This window comes from Erpetoichthys calabaricus, chromosome 18, assembly GCF_900747795.2.
Source record: "Erpetoichthys calabaricus chromosome 18, fErpCal1.3, whole genome shotgun sequence".
In the NCBI taxonomy this organism is placed as follows: domain Eukaryota; kingdom Metazoa; phylum Chordata; class Cladistia; order Polypteriformes; family Polypteridae; genus Erpetoichthys; species Erpetoichthys calabaricus.
Genome location: NC_041411.2, coordinates 16516128 through 16538681, shown reverse-complemented (window position 1 = coordinate 16538681; position 22554 = coordinate 16516128). Strand labels below are relative to the sequence as shown.

The following is a 22554-nucleotide window of genomic DNA, read 5'->3' as shown; positions in this document are numbered from 1 at the left end:
GTGAGAAGTTCAGTCATCCGGGAGGAGCTCAGAGTAGAGCCACTGCTCCTCCGCATCGAGTGGAGTCAGATGAGGTGGCTCAGGCATCTGATCAGGATGCCTCCTGGACACTTCCCTGGTGAGGGCACGTCCAACCGGGAGGAGGCCCCGGGGAAGACCCAGGACAAGCTGGAGGAACTATGTCTCTCGACTGGCCTGGGAACACGTCTGGATTCCCCCAGAAGAGCTAGAAGAAGTGGCCGGGGAGAGGGAAGTCTGGGCATCTCTGCTCAAGCTGCTGCCCCCGCGACCCGATCTCGGATAAGCGGAAGAGGATGGATGGATGGATAACTAGGTGGCTTTGCCCCCTACTTGCTTTGCTCGCCAACCCCGGGCCTGAGCTACGCACTAGCCTCTTTGTGGTTCTGCCGCTCACGTATGGGGATGCTAATGTACAATTTAAACAGATTGTTAATTTCATGGGGATTGTTACATATACATAACAGAACTATTTTACATTACAGCGAGTAATTAACCATATTAAACAATAGTAAAACGCAATAATTTGAAAGTAAATTGTACGTAATACGATTTCATTCTGTTTGGCTTTGAAATTAACACGCAAATACTTTTTAAACTTACACTTTTACTGTAAAACTTCAGTAAAAACATTTTTTTGAATTAAATTTTCATCAATATCGCATTGAATTTTGATTCTGTGTTTGGACATTCATCGTGACAACGCAAAGTATAACTGCCCGTGATTGAATTTCGTTTCTTCAGTATGTGCAGCTAGTAAAGTGCAGCTACAGTGGCGCAACATGTTATTAGGTGTAGGAGGGCAATTACTTTTGCACACAGTGCTGCTGTAGTTCAGGCTGAGGAATTACTTTCATTCAGTAAAAAAAATACATGATTTTTTCACTAAGGGTGTCTTTAATATTAGATTTAGTTTGAAGTTCTGACAACATAAATTGTCAAAAATGTGTAGTAATAGAGGACATCAGACAGAGGGCAAATATATTTTCATTCCATTGTCAAAGTAAAGTGTTTGTGTATGACATGGTTTGCATATCTGTGAGAATGATTTGAATGAAGTTGGCATATAAACAAAAAATGGAAGATAGATTAACATGGAAAAGCTGCCCATATTTTCCCAGGTGTCAGAGAATTGATTAGTGAAAGTAAAGTTGTTGTACTCTTTGTGTGGATGGACTCACAAGAACTGGATCCCAACTGTTAGCATACATTTGCCATACAATACAGAATGAAGGCCAAACTTTGGTTTTATAAGAAAAAAAAAAAAACAGTTTTGGCCAAACAAAGAGGCAAAAGCTTCATGTTCAATCTAATAAGTTAAACTCTACACTACAGTTTAAATGATTTGGATATAGATCTATGCAATTTAGCTAAGGCAAGAGGCTAATTTTTAAAAAACTGACAAAATAGACAAATGTTTTAATTTATATATGTAATTCCTCATTTAGTTACTGCTTACGCTAGAAAGTAAATAAAAAAGCACACTTTACCATGTTATCGTGCAGATATTTTTGCCATATATCTCCTGTCAGACCTCCACTGGCTTCGTGAGGAATGCTGGGGTCCACAATGATGGGGTTTACGAGTGCTGAGAGATGAGTGCGTACAGTAGACAAATGCCTACAGTATGCAAGCCCTATATAATGAGAAAAACATGAGACAATTAGGACCCTTCCACGACAACGTTTGATGAGGGTGGCTGCAGAAAAATACATGACATTCATCAGGAAGTTGATTTCAACTTATTAGCTCTCTCTCTCTCACTTGCTTGTTTCCTCAAGTATTGCACTATTATCTCTAGATCAGTGCAGTAATCAACTTAAGGGAAATGAACATCGTTTTTGTTTATGTTGTACACCAAAGAATTGTTTCTCTCTACTTCTACTTAGGCTTTTAGAATTCCTTCTAGGTTTCATAAAGAGCACTGTAATCATTGCTTTCCTCTTACTACAACACCACTTGTAAATGCAGCAGGACCAACAGAATTTTTACAGCAATGGAGTATGTTATTAGTTTTTGCATTGCATAATCTGTGAAGTCATGCTGCAACAGGTAAAGATCTTGCATTGACTGAACACTTGATAACAAAAAATATTTAAAAATGCAGGATTTTAAATAGTATTTTTTTCCAGTATTCTCTGTATTTCTGACTAAATGGGTACAATAGGGTTACTGGGGCTTGTGAAAGTGGTGAATGTAGTATAGTTTGGAAACCACATCAATGCTAAGTACTTCATATTTAAAAAGATATAAACGTCGGTTAGTACAAGCAAGGATGAAACACAGATGACTCCAAGCAAAAAATGAACCAGTCTAAATTTGACAAAACTGACAAGTTTTAATACACAAGTGCACAAAAACATAATTCTGAGTATCTGAGCCCAAGTCAATCTTAAGTCTAGTGCGCATGCAACTTCTTAAAAAAAGATGGAAACATGAAAACTTCTGAATTACTTCAAAGCAACAGTTCATAACAAGCAATAAGAACATGGTATCTACAGTAACCACACCCTCAAATACTGTTATGTTTGCATATAAAGAAAATCAGCACATGAGATGCAACACTTACATCCATAAAAAGCTCTTGAGATAATCTGATACTTCATGTTGTCACAAAGCATCTTCAGAGGGGCCCTAAAAATTAATCATACAAATCATAACACAACAGGCAAAAGAAACTTCACTGAAATAATTTTTGTGAATTAAGTGCAAAAACTTTCTTTTATCCATTTCAGCACTGGAAAAAATATAAATATAAAGAAATGCAAACAGGGATTTTTATTATTCATTTATCCATTTTATTAAACCACCTTTTTACATCACTAGAGGCAATAACCTATTATGACTGCATTATACACAAGACCCAACTATTGATTAATGTCAGTACCTCACAAGACTAAATTAACATGCACAATGGGATATATGAAGAAACTGGAGACCACCCAGATGTCATGAATCAGACCATGTTGATAAGCCTGATACACAGCAGTGCAAACTAACATACCATCACATCTTCTTTTATTGTTATAGTTAACATTTTAATTGTCATTATTCTTCATCTCTTTCTTATTGTTTATACATGATTTGGGGATGAAACGGTACATGTTCATTGGTTGACCTGAAGCCAAAACACTATTCTAGTACTTGGAGCTAACACACGATTTAACTCAGTGTTCAGTATGTTCAGTATGATCTGGCAATTTTATAATTACAGACCACTACACATTCCAACCCATTTGGATGACAAATCTTAACCAAGTAAGTGTTGTATACACATATTGTCTTGGAAAAACAGGTCAATTCTGAATATAAATTGCAGGGAAAGGACTACCTCTCCCCTCCAACAAACAACAACAAAAATTTTTATATGAAGCACACTAAAATACAGGGAATGCTGAACAAAGTGCTGGACATTCAAAAATAAAATAGATAAAATTAATGACATACAAATTGGTCACATAGAATTAAAAATAAATTTAAAATAAAGGAAATTAGAATAAATTAAAATGTCAGCAACAAGATAACAATAAGAGAAAAAATGACTCACTTACACCATTGATTCAAAAGCCAGCGTTAAGAAGTAAGCCTTCAGTAATGACTTAAATGTGACTAAAGAGTGGGCCATTCTGATATACTCTGGTAAACTATTCCACAGAGAGGGAGCAGCTACCGAAAAAGCCCAGTCACCTCTCCATTTATATCTCGATCTAGGAACCACTAGGAGCAACTAGCTGGACAACCTATGTGCCCTCTTCACGGTGTAAATTTTTTAAAAGATCCGAGAGGTAAGAAGGCGCCAGTCCATTTAGGCATTTAAAAACCAATAAAAAAATTTTAAAATCAATTTGAAAATGAATTGGAAGCCAGTGAAGTGAGGCAAGTACTGGGGAAATATGGTCACATTTGTGAGTGTGATTTAAAAAACGGGCCTCAGCATTCTGCACCATGTTAGGAAGCCTGATCAACCTTAAGGTACAGACTATTACAATAATCTAATCTAGAGGTTATAAACGCATGAACTGCTTTTTTGAGAACATTTTGATATAGATTCAAGCTTTTTAAATTTGTTTACCCAATTCAAGGTTGCAGGGAACATCATTTTCTTAGAATAAAAAAGACCTTTTCTAAGAAAACTGCTGCTCCAGAGATTATAAACATAAAAATTCCTGGTCATTTTGGACTGTCTTAATAGCATTTAATATATGAAACCCAAAGTAACTTCAAAGAAGCCCTAAAAATCAACTCAGCATTGATTCCTATAGACTTGCAGACTTCATTGTGTGTGCTGCTATCTAAATCAAGTTGTAGTATTGCATAAAATCTTTTTGTTTAAAATTCACTGTGAAGTTGGCACCAACACATGGAATTCTGAATGTGTTCCATTATTGTTGATTGTTCTGAATATCTACAGAGGAGTAGGATGTTCTATTCACATGTCCTTAGAGGATAGTAAAAAAGTATGTCTTTGATTGAACTGGAAAAGGTTATAGTTGGCAAGCAGGTGAATAAATCTTTTCAGGCAGAAGAAAGATTGTGAATACAAAAAAAGAGAAAAAATATATTTATTTATATTTATCTTTCAACTCAGTTTTCTCTGGTATACTAATTTGGATTATTCTCTGCTATCTATGTACCGCTTGGTGTATTTTTCCTCAATTATATCTGGACATTTCTAAACGTTTTTTCAGTGTGTCATTATTTTCTTATTTGCTTTGTAAAGTGCTTTGTGATACTGGACTCTAGGAAAGGCACCACATAAAATAAAAATTGATTAATTGGTTGAAACGTCCTTTAGCTACACTGTTCCCCCAGAAAGCAGCTAGATTTACCGCTCATGATTGCAGCCATTAGGAGGCCCTCCATCAGAAGAACCACTTTGAGAACATGAAGAGCAAGAAGATTTCCTTGTCGTGGGGTGCCAGATAGAGGCTGCTTGGTCAAGAAGTTCCTGTGTAACTAAATGTGAGAAATAATGTAAGTAAAAAATATTTACAAAGCTTCTGTCAATATCATATACAAAAAGAGACTGCAAAATAATAAAAATCAAACTCGTGCTTTTTCCAATTTGAGTGATAACAAAAAGCCAAGAATAACCCGATTAAAAGATGCCAAGGAAATCAAATGAAATGCAGATTTTTAAAGTTAGCACCGTGCATAGTAGATCTGGCTTCAACTTTTTAACAAATACCAGCATGTGAAGCATTAAATATACATTACTTCAGAAAAAGAGAAGAATCCAGAAATTGAAGAAACTGCTTCAGCACAATAAGAATAAGAAGGAGACAGCATAGTTTGATGCCTATGAATGATACTTGGCGATTAAAAAAACATATTCAATACAAAAATATTTCCAAAGCAGGCTGTGATTTGTAGCTAAAGCAGGAAGACAGTATATATTGAGGTAGGAAAAAAAATGTTAGTCACTCTTTATCTTGTCCACATCAAAAGATACCCAGGTTGAGAAATTAAAGTAACGTTTTGGGATGACAACAGTCCGTTCAGTGCATGCTGTCCTTTGGAACAGTCTCCAGAAAGTCAAGAAGAAGGAATGGGAGATAGGGATAAGTGAATTAGAGAAGTGGCGATGATGATGAACAGCAATGGTAACTGCAGACAAAAAAAAAATCAGTATTGGTGAGAGAAGCCAAATGCAACAGCCATAATGCCTGCTGAACATGTAAGTAGTAGAAACTGGAAACTCCTGAGAAATAGTTCACGCATAGTCAAACCAAATTAACTTTTAGCAAGAGTATTTTCTTTGTATGAGCTAAAGAAAAATAGTGTATAGGTTTGATATAATAGTCGTTTTAAACACATTTAATTCCCATTCTTTCATGTTATGTTTCATTTTCTTTTCTACAGTCAAAAGGATATAAAGCAATTTTAATTTTAATATTTACCTTTTTTAAATTACATCTGTTCCTAAAAGTTTACAACTGAAGACAGGGATCTTAATTGGATAAATCTGACCAAATAATAAATCTATTGATAGGCTCTGAGAAAGAATCTACAGCTGCTGCATTCAGCATTGTAATGTTATCTTTTTCCCTATCTGGAAAGGGAAGGGTGATCGCCTGGATTGCAGCAACTACAGGGAGATAACACTGCTCTTGGTGCCGGGTAAGGTCCTTGCTAGGGTCGTCCTCAATAGGATCTGTGATCACTTGCTCACCTACCAGCGACCGGAACAGTCTGGTTTTACGCCTAAGAAGTCTACCATTGACCGCATCCTGGCACTGAGGGTTCTCATAGAGCGCAAACGCGAATATCGGCAGAGTTTCTTTGCAGACTTTGTCGATTTTCGCAAGGGGTTCGACTTAGTTGATCGGGCTGCCCTGTGGGACATCCTGAGGGTTCGCGGGATCCCTTCGAGGTTGCTGGATATCATGGCTGGCCTGTACAGTGGTACTGTGAGTGCTGTGCACAGTGGAGGCGGGACCTCTGCGTTTTTTCCAGTTGATTCTGGGGTTCGTCAGGGGTGTGTTCTTACTCCTACTCTTCAATGCTTGTATGGACTGGGTGTTGGGCAAGGTTGTGTGGTCCAGCGGCTGTGGGGCATCTGTTGGTGAAGAAAGATTCACGGATCTTGACTTTGCTGACGATGCTGTGATCTTTGCGGAGTCAATGGAGGCTCTGATCGGGGCGCTCGAGAGACTGAGTGAGGAGTCTGAGTGTCTGGGTTTGTGAGTGTCCTGGATAAAAACCAAGATCCAGGCCTTTAATGACCTCTTGGGCACAGCCATCAGCAGTGTGTCTGTTTGCGGAGAGAGTGTTGACCTTATTGAGAGGTTTACTTACCTTGGCAGTGACATTCATGTCTCTGGTGACTCTTCCTGTGAAGTCAGTAGACGAATTGAAAGAGCATGGGGGGTCATGAGGTCGCTGGAAAGGAGTGTGTGGTGCTCCCAATATCTATGCAAAGGGACGAAGGTCCGAGTCTTTAGAGTTCTGGTGCTTCCTGTCTTACTATATGGTTGTGAGACATGGACGCTATCCAGTGACCTGAGACGAAGACTGGACTCCTTTGGTACTGTGTCTTTCTGGAAAATCCTTGGGTACCGTTGGTTTGACTTTGTGTCGAATGAGCAGTTGCTCATGGATTCCTGAATGAGGCACCTTACCAGCATTGTAAGGGAGTGCCAGTTACGGCACTATGGCCATGTGGCGCGTTTCCCAGAGGGTGATCCAGCTCATAAGATCCTCATTGTTGGGGACCCAAGTGGCTGTACCAGGCCAAGGGGTCGCCCACGTAACACCTGGCTGCAGCAGATAGAGGGTCATTTCCGGAGGGTAGGAATGGACCGCGTGTCTACCTGAGGGGTTGCCAACCGGGATCCCGAGCTGTTTTGACGTGTAGTGGGTACAGCAACACACTGTACCAGTGCATGCTCCCCAACTTGACTTGACTTGACAGTGTGAAAAAATGTGTAAAAGTAGTCTTAGTGGTGTTGTTACTATTCCCCAAGCCACTAAATGGCAGTATGCTGCAGCACTATATGATTCTCCCCAGTACAACACTCCCAGTACAATTATTCCTTTATCAATATAATCCTCCTTTTTATTGTAACTTTGTTCTTAATTTGGGTTAGGAGTCAGCTCTTGAGCTTTTCCCCCTGAAGTCCACAACAGAGATGATTCATATAACAGGCATGTGTTTTCTGTTTTGTTTGTATCTAACCTATTCTGTGTGAAATGGGCCTGGGAAGCCCTTTCTTTTCTCTTTCATAGATGAAATTCTTATTCTCTAATAAGTACAATTTGAATATGTTTTCTTTTTTTTCACAGCAAACCTTATATTTGCGTTAAGTGTCCTCTTTCTTTAATCAACTGAAACTGTGTGGTGCAACCTTGTTTATTTGCTAGGTGTGACTTTACTGTTAAGGAGGTGATTACCTCCAATATCTTGTTTGTCTAAAGTACAAATATAAGTTCTATTGCTGACAGTAATATGATTGAAGAGAAGTAGTGCCTGAAAGCTAAACTAATTGTAGCAGACAGCTAACTTGCCTTTAACAAGCTACATATTTATTTTCACCTCTATCTGTACATCAAGTAGAAAAAAGTAAAATGGATTCAAAGATAAGAAGAATAAACTTTTGTTGGACAAATAAAAGCTGGGATTACAACATTCAATTGAAAAGTCATTGGCGTGGAATGTAAACAATATGTTAATCTTTGCAGTGAACCTGATAGTAGCTATAATTATAGAACAGCCTTTAGGAAATTACACCATGAAAAAGTGAAAATAAGTTTTAAATGTGATGAATGACACCAATCTGAAAGAGAAATGACACCTGTTTACTGCCCAACAAGAAGAAACTTATTCACCCCACTTACAGGCTTTCTAATTAAACTTAGGAGGTCGCTGTTGCAATTTTGATATGAATTTGCTGCCATGCTGGCTGGATTTATGTTGATGTGTCCAGAATTCACCTTTCATTTTACATCCTTTGGACTATTAATTAATTCCGGGTGTAAGAAAAAACTTTGCATTGTGAACATGTTTATTATCTAGTGAGGAACAGCCCTTGGATTGGCCAATTAGATGTAATTTTATTTGTTCTTTCCACAGACGCAGCACAATCTAATTAGCAAGAGGAAAACACTCTCCTTCATCATGTTTTAAAGATGGGGTTTATAGGATTATAATACAAAATAGTACCTTACTCACCAGATAATAAAACTGAAAAAAGATGAAGCTCAAAAATGAATACATTAAACAAAGGGACATCAATTACAATGTAAAAATAATGAAAACATGTATATTATAGACTGCAAATGTTTAGTATTTTCTAATGCTATTCCTCAAGTTGTATTTGAAAACCACTCTTCAGGAGAAACTGGAAAAAATATAGACAAAGACAAGTCTTTCAGTTTATGTAGGGATCGATTAACCCATTCAGTTATAATGTTTGTGTGTTGTCATCACATTTGATGCCATCGCATGTTTTCTATTTTAGATGGCGGCCAATCCAAGAACATAATTCAACGGGAAAAATCCAAATACAGAAGTAAGTAAAAATTCTACAACCAAGAAAATTCAAATAAAAAATCAATACTTACTATACACTCCAAATATAACTCAATGTTCTTCTGCTGGGTTCTCTTTCTGGCTGACTTATAAAGCCAGAAAGTAGTCCCAGGAGTTGTGATGTCAGGGTGGACCCATGTCTTGGGGTTCCACATATTTAACATATAATAAACACAATTAATAGAAATAACACTAAAACATGAGAAATAATAAGTATAAACTGACAAAAATGACAATAAAAAAGAGTAAACATGAGCCAGAGAATAAACCCTGGCTGTAACCTAACACTTTTGGCACTTGTTTTTTCCTAGTGTTTTCTGGTGTCTGGCTCCTGTCCATCTTAAGCCCATTGCTTGTCTCTCCCCTTTAAAAACACTTTTTCCCCATCGTCACTGTTTTCAGTTTCAGGAACAAATAGGTTAAAACCCTAGCAATTCCTATTTTACTTCATTTTCAAATGAAGGTAATATGCATAGAATTTTACTCCATTGGCTTTTATCTCATTTCTGGTTTACTTTATACCTCTGGGCTACCTGAATACTGTATATTTTTATCTGTGGAAAATATATTGCACAAATAAATTACTTTATTATGATATTCACCATGAAAAAGTATATATAAAATAAAATGATTTCTGTACTTCTGCAGTTCTCTGATGTCCCTGTAGTTCAGAGATCAGCAAGGATCCATAGGAATACATTCATCCTAGTATCTAATTATTTGCAACAAGTTATTATAGGGACAAATGCGCTACGGTGACAGACACTAACATATTTATAGTTTTACTGCTTTATTTCATGAATGCCATATATTTCTCTTTATCATAATCCTTATGTAAAGCTGCCTGTTCCCATTTCGCAGCATAAACTACTGGGGAAAGAATTTTAAAGCATAAGTTTGGTATTTTTCAAGTCAAAGCTATTTCTTCACCAACATTGTATGCCATGCGAAATTGTGTTCTAAAGTTGAACATTTTCTATAAATTAAAAAAAAAAATACATAGTTGATCCTGGTGTTTTCTAATGTAACCTATGGAGCAACGAGCTCCCCAGAAAATAAAAGTCTAAAACTTACTGAATGCGCCCTCTTTAAGGCAGCAAAAGTTTCAGTTTAAGAAAACATGTCCATTTCTAATGCATGTTTATGATGCCAAAACATACTGCGTACGTTTTAAAATTTATAGAAAATGCTTAACTTTAGAACAAAATTTTGTGTGGCAAATCCATATATATAAATAATTATGACAATTTCAACATTTTCTACTTAGAGCTTTTAACAGATTTTCATGATTTAGTCACAAAAGCAAATCCCACAACCACAATTAAACTTTAACAGTTCTTAGAATTGTAAAATCTTTGAAGCCTAGAGCCCTATGAAATAATGATACTAAAATAATGATACAACATTTTTCTGATCTTAGCTTGTGGTATTCAAATACTAAAACCACAGATTTACACAGGAAAAGTTAAAAGATAGAAACATCAGATTTTAATTATCTTTGTTGCTTTGCATTGGATTGTGTACTTTGTGAAGCAATTTATGGTAGAGTACTTTGTTGTCTGATAACACCAAGTAACACAGAAATCAATTGTTCCTAGGTTTTCTGGCATTGTATTTATTAAGGCCCACTGATACACATGCAAAATATATTAACATAATCCAAAAACTTCACATGAGACTCATAAAAAGATACTGCACTGTAAGTATAAATCTAGCAAAATTTAGTGAAACTAAAGAAAATGTGCTTGCTAAATTAAAGTAATTAATACTGAGCTGCATAGATTTGTTTTATTTTGAAGCAGTTATGTTTAAAATTATTAATTTAAATAGACTGCAAATTGGTTGATGGCTTTTATACACAAATGTTAGATGTTAGCAAGGACAGCTGCTTACATTTTCCTAAAACAGGAAAATGGCAAAATATTTCAGATAGCAACCAGTTTAATGTGAATTCTTTCCTGCAAATTACTAATAATACAGAATATATTAAATTATAGAATATAATAATACTGAATTTTTCATTATCTATGTCTACACTTATAGGCTCAAAATGTTCAAGAATTTTAATACCCCTGTTATCAATTAATGAAAAAATACAACTAACATTTTACATTCTCCTTTATAGATAAGATTAGAAAACTTAAAATACAAGCTCAAAGTATTATGTCTTTCTATTGGTTTGGTCACTTTCTCAGGTATTTTAGTCTTAAAGCACACAATGTTGTAAAATGTAGGAAGTATGAACTGATAGCTAAATATTTTATATCACCAGGTTGTTGATTTAGTTGTCACTAGCTGCGCCATAGCAAGTCACTTAACCTGTCAATGTTTCATGAATAAAAATATATAAACAACTGTACTAATTCTCTGCATATGAACACTGCATTGGAGCGAACTTCAATGTGGTAAGGTATTATTAAAATTCCACTGAACTAAACAGTTAACCATATTAGCCTCCAATCAGAAGTAAGACATAATGTTATCAAGATGAGAGACAACAAAGTTGAATATACATACCAAATTCAGACTCACTGCCTGGAAACAGGATCCTAAACACATAGTCTGTTGCTTCATCATCCTCCTTGTCTGAAACCGACTCTGAGGATCCCTGAGGACTTCTCTTTCGGAGTTTTGGGAATACCTTCCCCTAAATAAGTGAAACGAACAGCAATTCTGTATCGGATTAAGCATGTCTCTTTCCTGTGAAATGTGGCAGCCTTTATGTAGTCTTTTGCATTGCTCAAGGGACTGGGCTAAGAGCCAAACAAAATACTCAATCCAGGACTTTTAAGGTGATGACTTTTGTGTGCCCTCTGTAAACTATACAAAGTGTTTATTTTTTACTGCTAGCAGATTTTCACTTGAAGGTTTATTTCTATCATTGACTACTTTTTGCAACCAGGGGATGAAAAACAGAATATTACCCTCTGTAGCTGACACCAAATATACCTGGACTATAAATCTCTATGAAATCTACCATTTCACAATTCTACCATCTCTGTTCTGTACAATGGCAATTGAAATGGAGGTAGCGCAATATTACAATTTTATTTTCAACAATAGTACTGTATACTTCTTATCTAGGGTTCAAATATCTTCAAAATCTTTGAATAAACTAACTTTTACATAGAAACAGGCTGTTATTCATAAAGCTATAACTCAGTTATGGTTTTCAGGACTTTTTACTAACAGGTCAAATCCCAAGCCTTCCCCACCTAATGCTTAGTAGTTGTAGGAGTAAGAAAGAGTGGTTCATCAGATAAACTTGTGAACATTGGGTCTTTCCACTTAAATATTTGTGGTTGTGGTCAAGCTTGAAGCATTTATTATTTTGTTTTCAAGGAACATCTATTAAAGGTAAAGTTCAGTATTTTTCAAGTCAAAGATATTTCTTCACAGATGTGCTATATATGTTGACCTCTAAATCCGAGGCCATGGTTCTCAGCCGGAAAAGGGTGGAATGCTCTCTCCGGGTTGGGAACACAGTGCCTCAAGTGGAGGAGTTCAAGTATCTCGGGGGTCTTGTTCACGAGTGAGGGAAGAATGCAGAGGGAGGTTGACAGACGGATCGGTGCGGCATCCACAGTAATGTGGGCTCTGTAACGGTCCGTCGTGGTGAAGAGAGAGCTGAGCCAAAAGGCGAGGCTGTCGATTTACCAGTCAATCTACGTTCCTACCCTCACCTATGGCCACAAGCTTTGGGTAGTGACCGAAAGAGCAAGATCACGGATACAAGCGGCCAAAATGAGTTTTCTCCGCAGGGTGGTTGGACTTTCCCTTAGAGATTGGGTGAGGAGTTCAGTTATCCGGGAGAGAGTTGGAGTAGAGTCGCTGCTCCTCCGCAATTAGAGGAGTCAGTTGAGGTGGTTCGGGCATCTGATTAGGATGCCCCCTGGACGCCTCCCTGGGGGGGTGTTCCGGGCATGCCCCACTGGGAGAAGGCCATGGGGCAGACCCAGGACATGCTGGAGGGATTATATCTCTCGGCTGGCCTTGGAACGCCTTGGGGTCCTCCCAGAGGAGCTAGAGGAGGTGGCCGGGGAGAGGAAGGTCTGGGCTTCCCTGCTTAGGCTGCTGCCCCCGCGATCCGACCTTGGATAAGCGGTGGATAATGGATGGATGGATATGCTATATATGTATTTGCCACACAAAATTGTGTTCTAAAATTAAGTGGTTCCTGTAATTAAAAAAAAAAAAAAAAAAAAAGCATATCTTGCCCGCACTGGTGTTCTACAATGGAGGATATGGGGCATAGAAATAGTAAATCAAAACAAAACCAACCACATGGCATGAAAAGTTTACTGTGATTTGATCTGTCTGGAGGAACCCACTCCCTGGGACGGTGAAAGGTTGTTGCTCAGGAAGACTAAGTGCTGAGCTTTTATTCACTGCTGGTCTTCCTTTAAAATCTCGCAATCTCATAATACTATGCATCCATCCATCCATTATCCAACCTGCTATATCCTAACTACAGGGTCACGGGGGTCTGCTGGAGCCAATCCCAGCCAACACAGGGCACAAGACAGGAAACAAATCCCGGGCAGGGCGCCAGCCCACCGCAGGGCCTCATAATACTATTGCTTTCTTGTTCAAAAATGACATGTATAAACTATTTTAAAAAGTGTGTATAATTATAAGATGCAGATCAACACTTGAAATGCATGGGGTAAGTGTTTAAGCTTTTCCTCTGTGCCCCATATAGTAAATTGCAATGTAAAGCACTAGTGTGGGCAAGATATTATTTTAAATAGTGATTAACTTCAGAATACAATTTTTCGTGGCAAAAGCATATATACCATGTTTATGAAGAAAAAGCTTAGAATGAAAAATGTTGAACTTATTCTTTAACATCTGAAAAAAAGAACCTTAGGAGAGGATGCAAGGATGAACTTCTCAGCCAGGGTGGAACAAAGAGTTTTATTAAAGAAAATAGCCAGTCCCATGCAGATTGATTTGAACTATTCATTCCACACTGCATCAGACCTGACATGGCTTTTCATTTTAACCACCAGCTGAGTCTAATGCTTCCTCATACTGACATCCCAGTATGTTGTGCTTTGAGGCTCTATGTGAAGTTTAATAGTAAGGGTAATTAAATATTGGGTAATGAATTCTCCCTCTGGTTTACTTACAGGAAACAAAAGTGTAAAAGAGAGACACTCAGGTATAGAAACATAAAAAAGTAACAGACAACAGTACTTTTATTGATGAAAGGTTTACCTTTCCACGCTGAGACCAAAGCGGAGGATCAAGTTGTCCATGAGGCAGCAACCCATTTTCCAGACAGGACAGAAACTGGAGGAGGTGCCCACCTTTAGGAAAACGCAGTGGGGGTCTTTGGATCCCATCCTGGCTCACTAATACCACTGTACCACCACTATCCACTAAATAGAAGAAAGAAGAAAAAAGTTCTGATTTAGCAATGAAGATATTTACAACCATAGTCTTTCCAAAGAACAGCCTAGACTTTTCATACTACCTTAAAGTAAGCAAAGTACTGAGTAAAATGGTGTAGGGTAGTTCTTTAGGATTCAAGTGTCCATATTAGGAGTATATTTTTGTTTACTTGGCACAGTCTTCTGATAGTGAATACAAATGATGCTAATCTGCCTGTCCCCTAATACAGTATACACACCATACATACACAGTATTCTAACTCTTATGAATGTGAAGGACACACATTAATCTTTGTTGGGGCTTAAGATGTTCTAAGTTAATATGGGCATAGCTTTAATTCTGTACTTTCTTTGTTCTTTATTGTGTCAATTAGGAGAAGAAATGGGAAGGACAATTTGAATTTGTAAGGTTTTACTTACTGCATTTCATTTCATTTTGAAAGTATGGTAAAGACAAAAATGCTATTAAAAGAAACTGTTGGGGTGACATGTCCTCTAAGGAAGTTATGCAATTGTCCATGTAGAGTATGTATACAGGAGCAACACTCATCTTGTTTAACTAGACAAACAGTTAGGAACCGCTTCTCTGTTACTTGTATTCATTATGATCTCCACAAAAAGGGGACTGCTGTTAGTTGGATGTTAGTCTTTCTTTATGTTGCTGTAATGTAATAGTTGCAATACCACTTAAATGCAAGATAATAAAATTAATTTTGCTTTCTGAATTTTTGATATAACTCTATTTAACAAAAAGAGAAGAAACCTAACACACAAATTTATCACAGGTAGGAATACTGAACATAAAATACTAATCAATAAACTACAAAACATCATGCAGTATGTGGATACCAATATATACAGTGGTGTGAAAAACTATTTCCCCCCTTCCTGATTTCTTATTCTTTTGCATGTTTGTCACACAAAATGTTTCTGATCATCAAACACATTTAACCATTAGTCAAATATAACACAAGTAAACACAAAATGCAGTTTGTAAATGGTGGTTTTTATTATTTAGGGAGAAAAAAAAATCCAAACCTACATGGTCCTGTGTGAAAAAGTAATTGCCCCCTGAACCTAATAACTGGTTGGGCCACCCTTAGCAGCAATAACTGCAATCAAGCGTTTGCGATAACTTGCAATGAGTCTTTTACAGTGCTCTGGAGGAATTTTGGCCCACTCATCTTTGCAAAATTGTTGTAATTCAGCTTTATTTGAGGGTTTTCTAGCATGAACCGCCTTTTTAAGGTCATGCCATAGCATCTCAATTGGATTCAGGTCAGGACTTTGACTAGGCCACTCCAAAGTCTTCATTTTGTTTTTCTTCAGCCATTCAGAGGTGGATTTGCTGGTGTGTTTTGGGTCATTGTCCTGTTGCAGCACCCAAGATCGCTTCAGCTTGAGTTGACGAACAGATGGCCGGACATTCTCCTTCAGGATTTTTTGGTAGACAGTAGAATTCATGGTTCCATCTATCACAGCAAGCCTTCCAGGTCCTGAAGCAGCAAAACAACCCCAGACCATCACACTACCACCACCATATTTTACTGTTGGTATGATGTTCTTTTTCTGAAATGCTGTGTTCCTTTTACGCCAGATGTAACGGGACATTTGCCTTCCAAAAAGTTCAACTTTTGACTCATCAGTCCACAAGGTATTTTCCCAAAAGTCTTGGCAATCATTGAGATGTTTCTTAGCAAAATTGAGACGAGCCCTAATGTTCTTTTTGCTTAACAGTGGTTTGCGTCTTGGAAATCTGCCATGCAGGCCGTTTTTGCCCAGTCTCTTTCTTATGGTGGAGTCGTGAACACTGACCTTAATTGAGGCAAGTGAGGCCTGCAGTTCTTTAGACGTTGTCCTGGGGTCTTTTGTGACCTCTCGGATGAGTCGTCTCTGCGCTCTTGGGGTAATTTTGGTCGGCCGGCCACTCCTGGGAAGGTTCACCACTGTTCCATGTTTTTGCCATTTGTGGATAATGGCTCTCACTGTGGTTCGCTGGAGTCCCAAAGCTTTAGAAATGGCTTTATAACCTTTACCAGACTGATAGATCTCAATTACTTCTGTTCTCATTTGTTCCTGAATTTCTTTGGATCTTGGCATGATGTCTAGCTTTTGAGGTGCTTTTGGTCTACTTCTCTGTGTCAGGCAGCTCCTATTTAAGTGATTTCTTGATTGAAACAGGTGTGGCAGTAATCAGGCCTGGGGGTGGCTACGGAAATTGAACTCAGGTGTGATACACCACAGTTAGGTTGTTTTTTAACAAGGGGGCAATTACTTTTTCACACAGGGCCATGTAGGTTTGGATTTTTTTTCTCCCTAAATAATAAACACCATCATTTACAAACTGCATTTTGTGTTTACTTGTGTTACATTTGACTAATGGTTAAATGTGTTTGATGATCAGAAACATTTTGTGTGACAAACATGCAAAAGAATAAGAAATCAGGAAGGGGGCAAATAGTTTTTCACACCACTGTATGTTTTAATACATTTGCTATTGGACTCAGAATTCCTTACACTGACATACAAAAAGACATTTAACTTGCGGCAAAATAATGTAAAACTCCTATTAAATAACATAAAATGTTTATAGTCATATTCCTGCTATGGCAAATCTTCTCTAAAGTGCATATACATCACTTTTCTATGTAGTATCCAGTGATCAAAGTTACATACCCTGCTGATGACAGTGGAGATAAACAATCTCTGTGAGACGTATGGTCATGGCATAATCCCAATAAACACTGAAAGAAATTGGATAAAACAGGTATCATTGTCTCTGAAGTACTCCATTAGAAATATGTCAAAAAGTCTGTGACTCTTGGTTTTTGACAGCTAATAAAATAGGTCAACATAGTGGGTCTTGAGCAAAAGAAAGTGACACTTTTATAAATGGTATACAAACTTACCAATGGACCTAAACACGACTGACCATTATTTTAATAGGTGATTTAAAAAAAGCATAATGTTAATGCCTGTGGTGGGCTGGCGCCCTGCCCAGGGTTTGTTTCCTGCCTTGCGCCCTGTATTGGCTGGGATTGGCTCCAGCAGACCCCCGTGAACCTGTAGTTAGGATATAGCGGGTTGGATAATGGATGGATGCTATTGGAAGCTTTTGTTGGTTCTCTAGGGCAGGGGTCCCCAACCCCCGGTCCGCGGCCCACTACCGGTCCGCGGCCGTCTGACAGCCGGGCCGCGAGAGAACTGCCGGCAACAGCGACTCACTCAGACTTTTCAGAACACTTGGCGGGCGGGGCTTTGCAGCGGTGCAGAGAGAGGAGAGAGACCGAGGTGAGAGAGTATTACAACAAAGTATTTTTATGGTCCCGACAGTTTCCCCATATGACATGAGTCTATAGAAATCGCGTTACTACGAAGTACATTCAACAGATGCTTTCATTACAACGAAGTGACCTTGAAATGCTTGAACGAATCATTCACAGTAGTTAGATCTGTGGTCGCAGCTCAGTTGTGCACGTTTGCACAACGATCCCCAAACAGAAACATTGTAAAAAAAATCTCTTTCTTCGAACTTTCCTCGTACTGTTTTTTTTTTTTTTCTGTTTTTGTTGTCTGTGGTTTTCAGTGATTCCTTTTGCTTATTGCTTGTCAACATTTGAAAAACATCCATTGGAATTTAACTCATTGTCACCCTCCTATAGAAACGGCAGACACGAAAAAAAGATTGCAGTGTTAATGTTTGTGATGTGCAATCTGTTGGATTGGCAAATGTAAAGCATATGTCTTTGTTATATGCAAAAAAAGAAGAAAAATCTCAGATTGCAAACGTATGCGAACTTCTTTATTAACTTTAATAATAATAGAAATGTTATGTAAATTGTTTATAAAACTGCCCCCTCCAACCAACCCCCCCCCCCCCCAACCGGTCCGTGGAAAAATTTCCATCTAATAAAGTGGTCCTTGTTGTCAAAACTCCCTCTTGAAAAAAATCAGAAGCAATTCTCCAAGAAACACAACATCCTGGAAACATAATCTTACAGATGAGACTCACTATGTGATCCTGAGTAAGTTACTAAACCTGCCTATATGCTATACAAAGTAAACAACTGTAATGTATCCTGGGTAAAGGCATCTGCAAAACAGACAATAATAATGATAATCAGACCAATAATAAGTTCTGGTCATTAAGGATTAACACTCCCTCAAGTATCCTGGGTAAATTTGCAGAATGATACTAATACTTTGCCACCTAAGATTAGGTTTACCTTAAATTTCTAAATCAGTAAGTAAGTTTCCCTCAAAGACTCCCATTTATCTGACTAGTTCATCTGTGCACAAAGTGGCTCACTTTCCTAAAGTAAGGTATGTACCTATAATTTATAATTTTAATTTGAAAATACCCAGAGACATAATGTACATGTGTGGAGTTTTATCTAAATGAAACACCTAGGTAAAGGTACCTCTGGGGAATTTTATGGATATTTCTTGATGTCCTAATTCATATAGCTAGTTTCAGCTGTCTTATGAAATATTGCTTCTGCTGGGATTCAAGATTTTCATCATATTCTTCCTATTAAGTTAATAAACAGCTAAGCACTGCTGTAGGTGTACATATACATGGACCTGAATCAAACTGTGATCTCACTGTTTAACCAAATGTTTGATTAAACGTGAAATGTGGGTATTTGCTGAGTCTGATGTTATCATTTATAGAAAGCTGCAGAGCAAAACCTGCTGTGCAAAAGCATGGTCTCAAGAAAACAATGAAGTTGCATTGCAGAATGTGCTGATTGAATAGCTGTAAATCATAATACCTTTCTTCTCATCTAATCACAGTTATATTTTTAGCCAAATTGTCAAAGTATATCAAACTGCTGGTTAATGATCTGTAAGGGAAAGTTCCTTCTGCAGCACTTTAATTTCAAGTTAACATCCTAGCTATTAAATATATTTTCCATACCACCATAATCAAACAATCTCTTGACAGACTGTTTTCTACAGGAATTCAACATTAAAATACAAATATCTAGCACATCATCACATTTATTTTTATAATTGTAAGAATACACAACAGTGAAACAGTATGGTGTTTAGGCTTTGCCCCACAACTCCATGGACCTGGGTTCAGTTTCATGTTCCTGGCCTGTTTACTATGTACACATGTTTGCAACTTCTCTTAACATAAACCGATTTGACATACAATCAGCCCAGAAACATCAAGGTTTAAGGGAGCAACACTAACCCTGCCCCAGTGTGTCACTCTATAAAAATATACTGATACCAAAATAATTCTATTCACACCTTTTTTCAAAGTCCAGATCTCCAACAGACCCATTCATCAGCTGATTTGGAGTCCATTTGAGGGTCATAATATCAGCAGTTTGATGAAGTGACAGATATCCCGGAATGGCTTCCATGTCATCTCTCTGAAAGAGCAAGTGCATTGAGGGTTTATAATTTATCAAGTAAAGTACACTGCAATATCTCAGTAAAGTGATTCAGTCTTGTTTTATTGAAATTCCTTTAATACAAAATAAAAAGTACGAAGTATGTATTAAATGGTAATAACTGGTACATATCCAGATTGAAATAGAGCTGCAAAATTAGGTTTCAAGTCTCATTCAGTTTTTTCCAAGACCTGCAGTAATTAGTAGATTTCATTAAGAAACACTGTTTTTCTTATGGCAGATGAGATTCTCTGCTTTTCTGTAGTAAGCATGTCATGATCTGTACCTATTTTAAGACTTAGCCATGTCCTTAATAGTATGCAGCATCTTTTGTTGCTAGGTAACAATCCTCTCTGCACTCACATTTGAGAATCTCTCACTAATTAGTCACTATATATAGGCATGTTTTGTTTACTCACCTGTTGCCATGCCTTAACTAAGCCAAATCTTTTCTTGGTGGCTATTTTTAGACATTTTCATTTTTGACACTTGCATCAAGAGTTACAAACTGGATACAGTAGTGGCACACCACGGACAATAATAGCCATTCACAGTTATGTTTGAATGGAGTCAGATAAGTCAAGATTATTGATGATGTGTTAACAACCAGAAAGGGTCCTACTTTCCTACTTTGTAAACTGCAAAAGTAACATGGAGACCAAGACATAAAGAAAATGAGATAAAAAAAAATGAATACAATAAAAACGTGATATGTGTAAATAGTGAGTGTAATGATAAAATTACATCGAAGCAGGGCACAGTTCATGCCTGCAACAATCAATGTGAAAAACATAGGAACTCAGTATCAAACTCTGCATTTCTTTGCCATCTCCATGCTCTTAACTCCTCCTTTTGCTTCTTAATTCCTTTTTTCTTTGCTCCAATATTATTTTTAGTCCTCTTCTGTAATAAAACCTTTTTATTTCCTCCAAAGTTTTAGCGTGTCTCACTGCTATTTATTCTGGCTTGTGTACCAACCTACAGCTATCTCTGGCCATGTTTTTTCTTTTCCACGAATTAATAATAATAATTATAATAATAATAATAATACTAATACATTTATTTATACAAGGCGCCTTTCAGAGAACTCAAGGACACCAAACAAACAAACAATAAATAAATAAATAAAAGACACAATTATAAACAACTTAAAACATCAGAAAATCTAAAAATTAAAACCAAACAAAACCACTATAATCAGAAGGAAAAAGAAAAAGCCATTTTAAACAGATGCGTTTTAAGTTTGCATTTGAAAAATTAATATGTTTTGATGTTTCGGAGCTCTGCAGGTAATGAATTCTTATTTAATTATTAATTATTAATAATAATTATTATTATTATTAGTAGTGTGCCACTGCTCACTGAAGCATATTATATATTGTTGCAAATATTGACAGTGTGGCTGACAATGTTACTACAGAAACAGTAGCGTAGCGTGGGTGTCAGCCGCCCGGGGCGGAGGAAAATTCCGCTGCCCCCTTATTTAGGTATGGTTCAAATTTTTACAAGATATTATTATTTATTGTGAAATTTTACCGCCCCCTAAAAGTGCCACCCGGGGCGGGCCGCCCTTGCCGCCCCCACTACGCTACGCCACTGTACAGAAAGAAAACTATAGATTGCATTCCAAGATGAAGAAATGAGTATCAGTACATAAACTACACGGACACATATTTTTTGTGTACAGTTATGTTGAGCATGCATGAAACAAGTACCCTAACCACTTCACATAGATTGGACCTCTTTTTAATTCCATTTGTGTAGACATTGTATGTTCTCCTCAAGAAGTTGCAGGTCAGCAGCAAGCTGCTGCTGCTGCAAGAAGCTCTGGGTTTAAAAATTCAGGCACGGGTATTTACAGTAAATGATTATGTAACTGTGCTGGAGTACATAATGTATTCAATATATAAACATGTGTGTGAGATATGTGTGTAGTGTTGTGGTGTCTTGCGAGGTTCATTATGAAATACAATACTATCTTTAGTCAAATTATTACTATGTCTACTTTGGAATGCTTCTATTCACTTCAGATAAATTATCCTGAACAGCCAAAAATTACCTGATGAAAAAACACTTAAGAGAAGCAACACATCCAGGACTTACTGGTTGTACAAGCACATTGTTCTTGCCATAAAGAAGCGTGGCTCTAGAGTTCTGATGCAAGGACTCCACATAATCTCTGGCAGACAGGGAGGGTCGGTCATCCATACTGCCACTTGAATGTCTCTTCTGAATCTTGATGCAGAAGAAAAAAAAAACTGTTACACTGATTCTAGACATGTTTCTTCGTATACAAATTCGTATTGTACTTAATGTGGACAATGCTTTACATGGTACATTGCACATTATTTCTGCACATCACAGAAGGGTAAAGGACATCTGTAACATATTCCTTTGCTGTTGTGGTCTAAATTTAATTCAGTTAAATGCAGATGGGATTCATTTTTTCTTTTATTAACATAACAATATATTTTATGGTCTTAACTGTTATAAGTAATGAGAGCTTGCCTGAGGTAAAGGTGCCAGTGTGATTGCAAGAGATAGGATTGGTGGGGTTCTTGTAAACTGTTGGTGTGTGGTAAAAGATTGTAAAAGGAAAAGTTGCCATCATAACTGTAAAGGTCAGGGTACCTGAGCCTACCAGGGCCAGAAAGAGTGAGAGAGAAAAGTGGAATAGGCTCAAGCTACCAAACAGATTTTT

At 37.4% G+C, this 22554-nt stretch overlaps 1 protein-coding gene across 2 annotated transcripts in view; it reads right to left on the bottom strand.

Moving 5' to 3' along the window:
- sgsm1a (small G protein signaling modulator 1a) overlaps positions 1 to 22554 on the bottom strand; it is a 104775-nt gene that overhangs the window by 16028 nt on the left and 66193 nt on the right. Inside the window, exons 8-16 of one of the 2 annotated variants that reach the window (XM_028825164.2) lie at positions 21957 to 22088; positions 19708 to 19832; positions 17122 to 17189; positions 14270 to 14433; positions 11567 to 11696; positions 5443 to 5625; positions 4848 to 4974; positions 2588 to 2652; positions 1509 to 1654 (exon numbers count right to left, since the gene is read on the bottom strand). In XM_028825164.2, coding sequence (XP_028680997.2) covers positions 1509 to 1654; positions 2588 to 2652; positions 4848 to 4974; positions 5443 to 5625; positions 11567 to 11696; positions 14270 to 14433; positions 17122 to 17189; positions 19708 to 19832; positions 21957 to 22088 — 1140 coding nt within the window. The remainder of the gene's footprint in view (positions 1 to 1508; positions 1655 to 2587; positions 2653 to 4847; positions 4975 to 5442; positions 5626 to 11566; positions 11697 to 14269; positions 14434 to 17121; positions 17190 to 19707; positions 19833 to 21956; positions 22089 to 22554) is intronic. The other variant, XM_051921385.1, reaches the window with a different exon arrangement.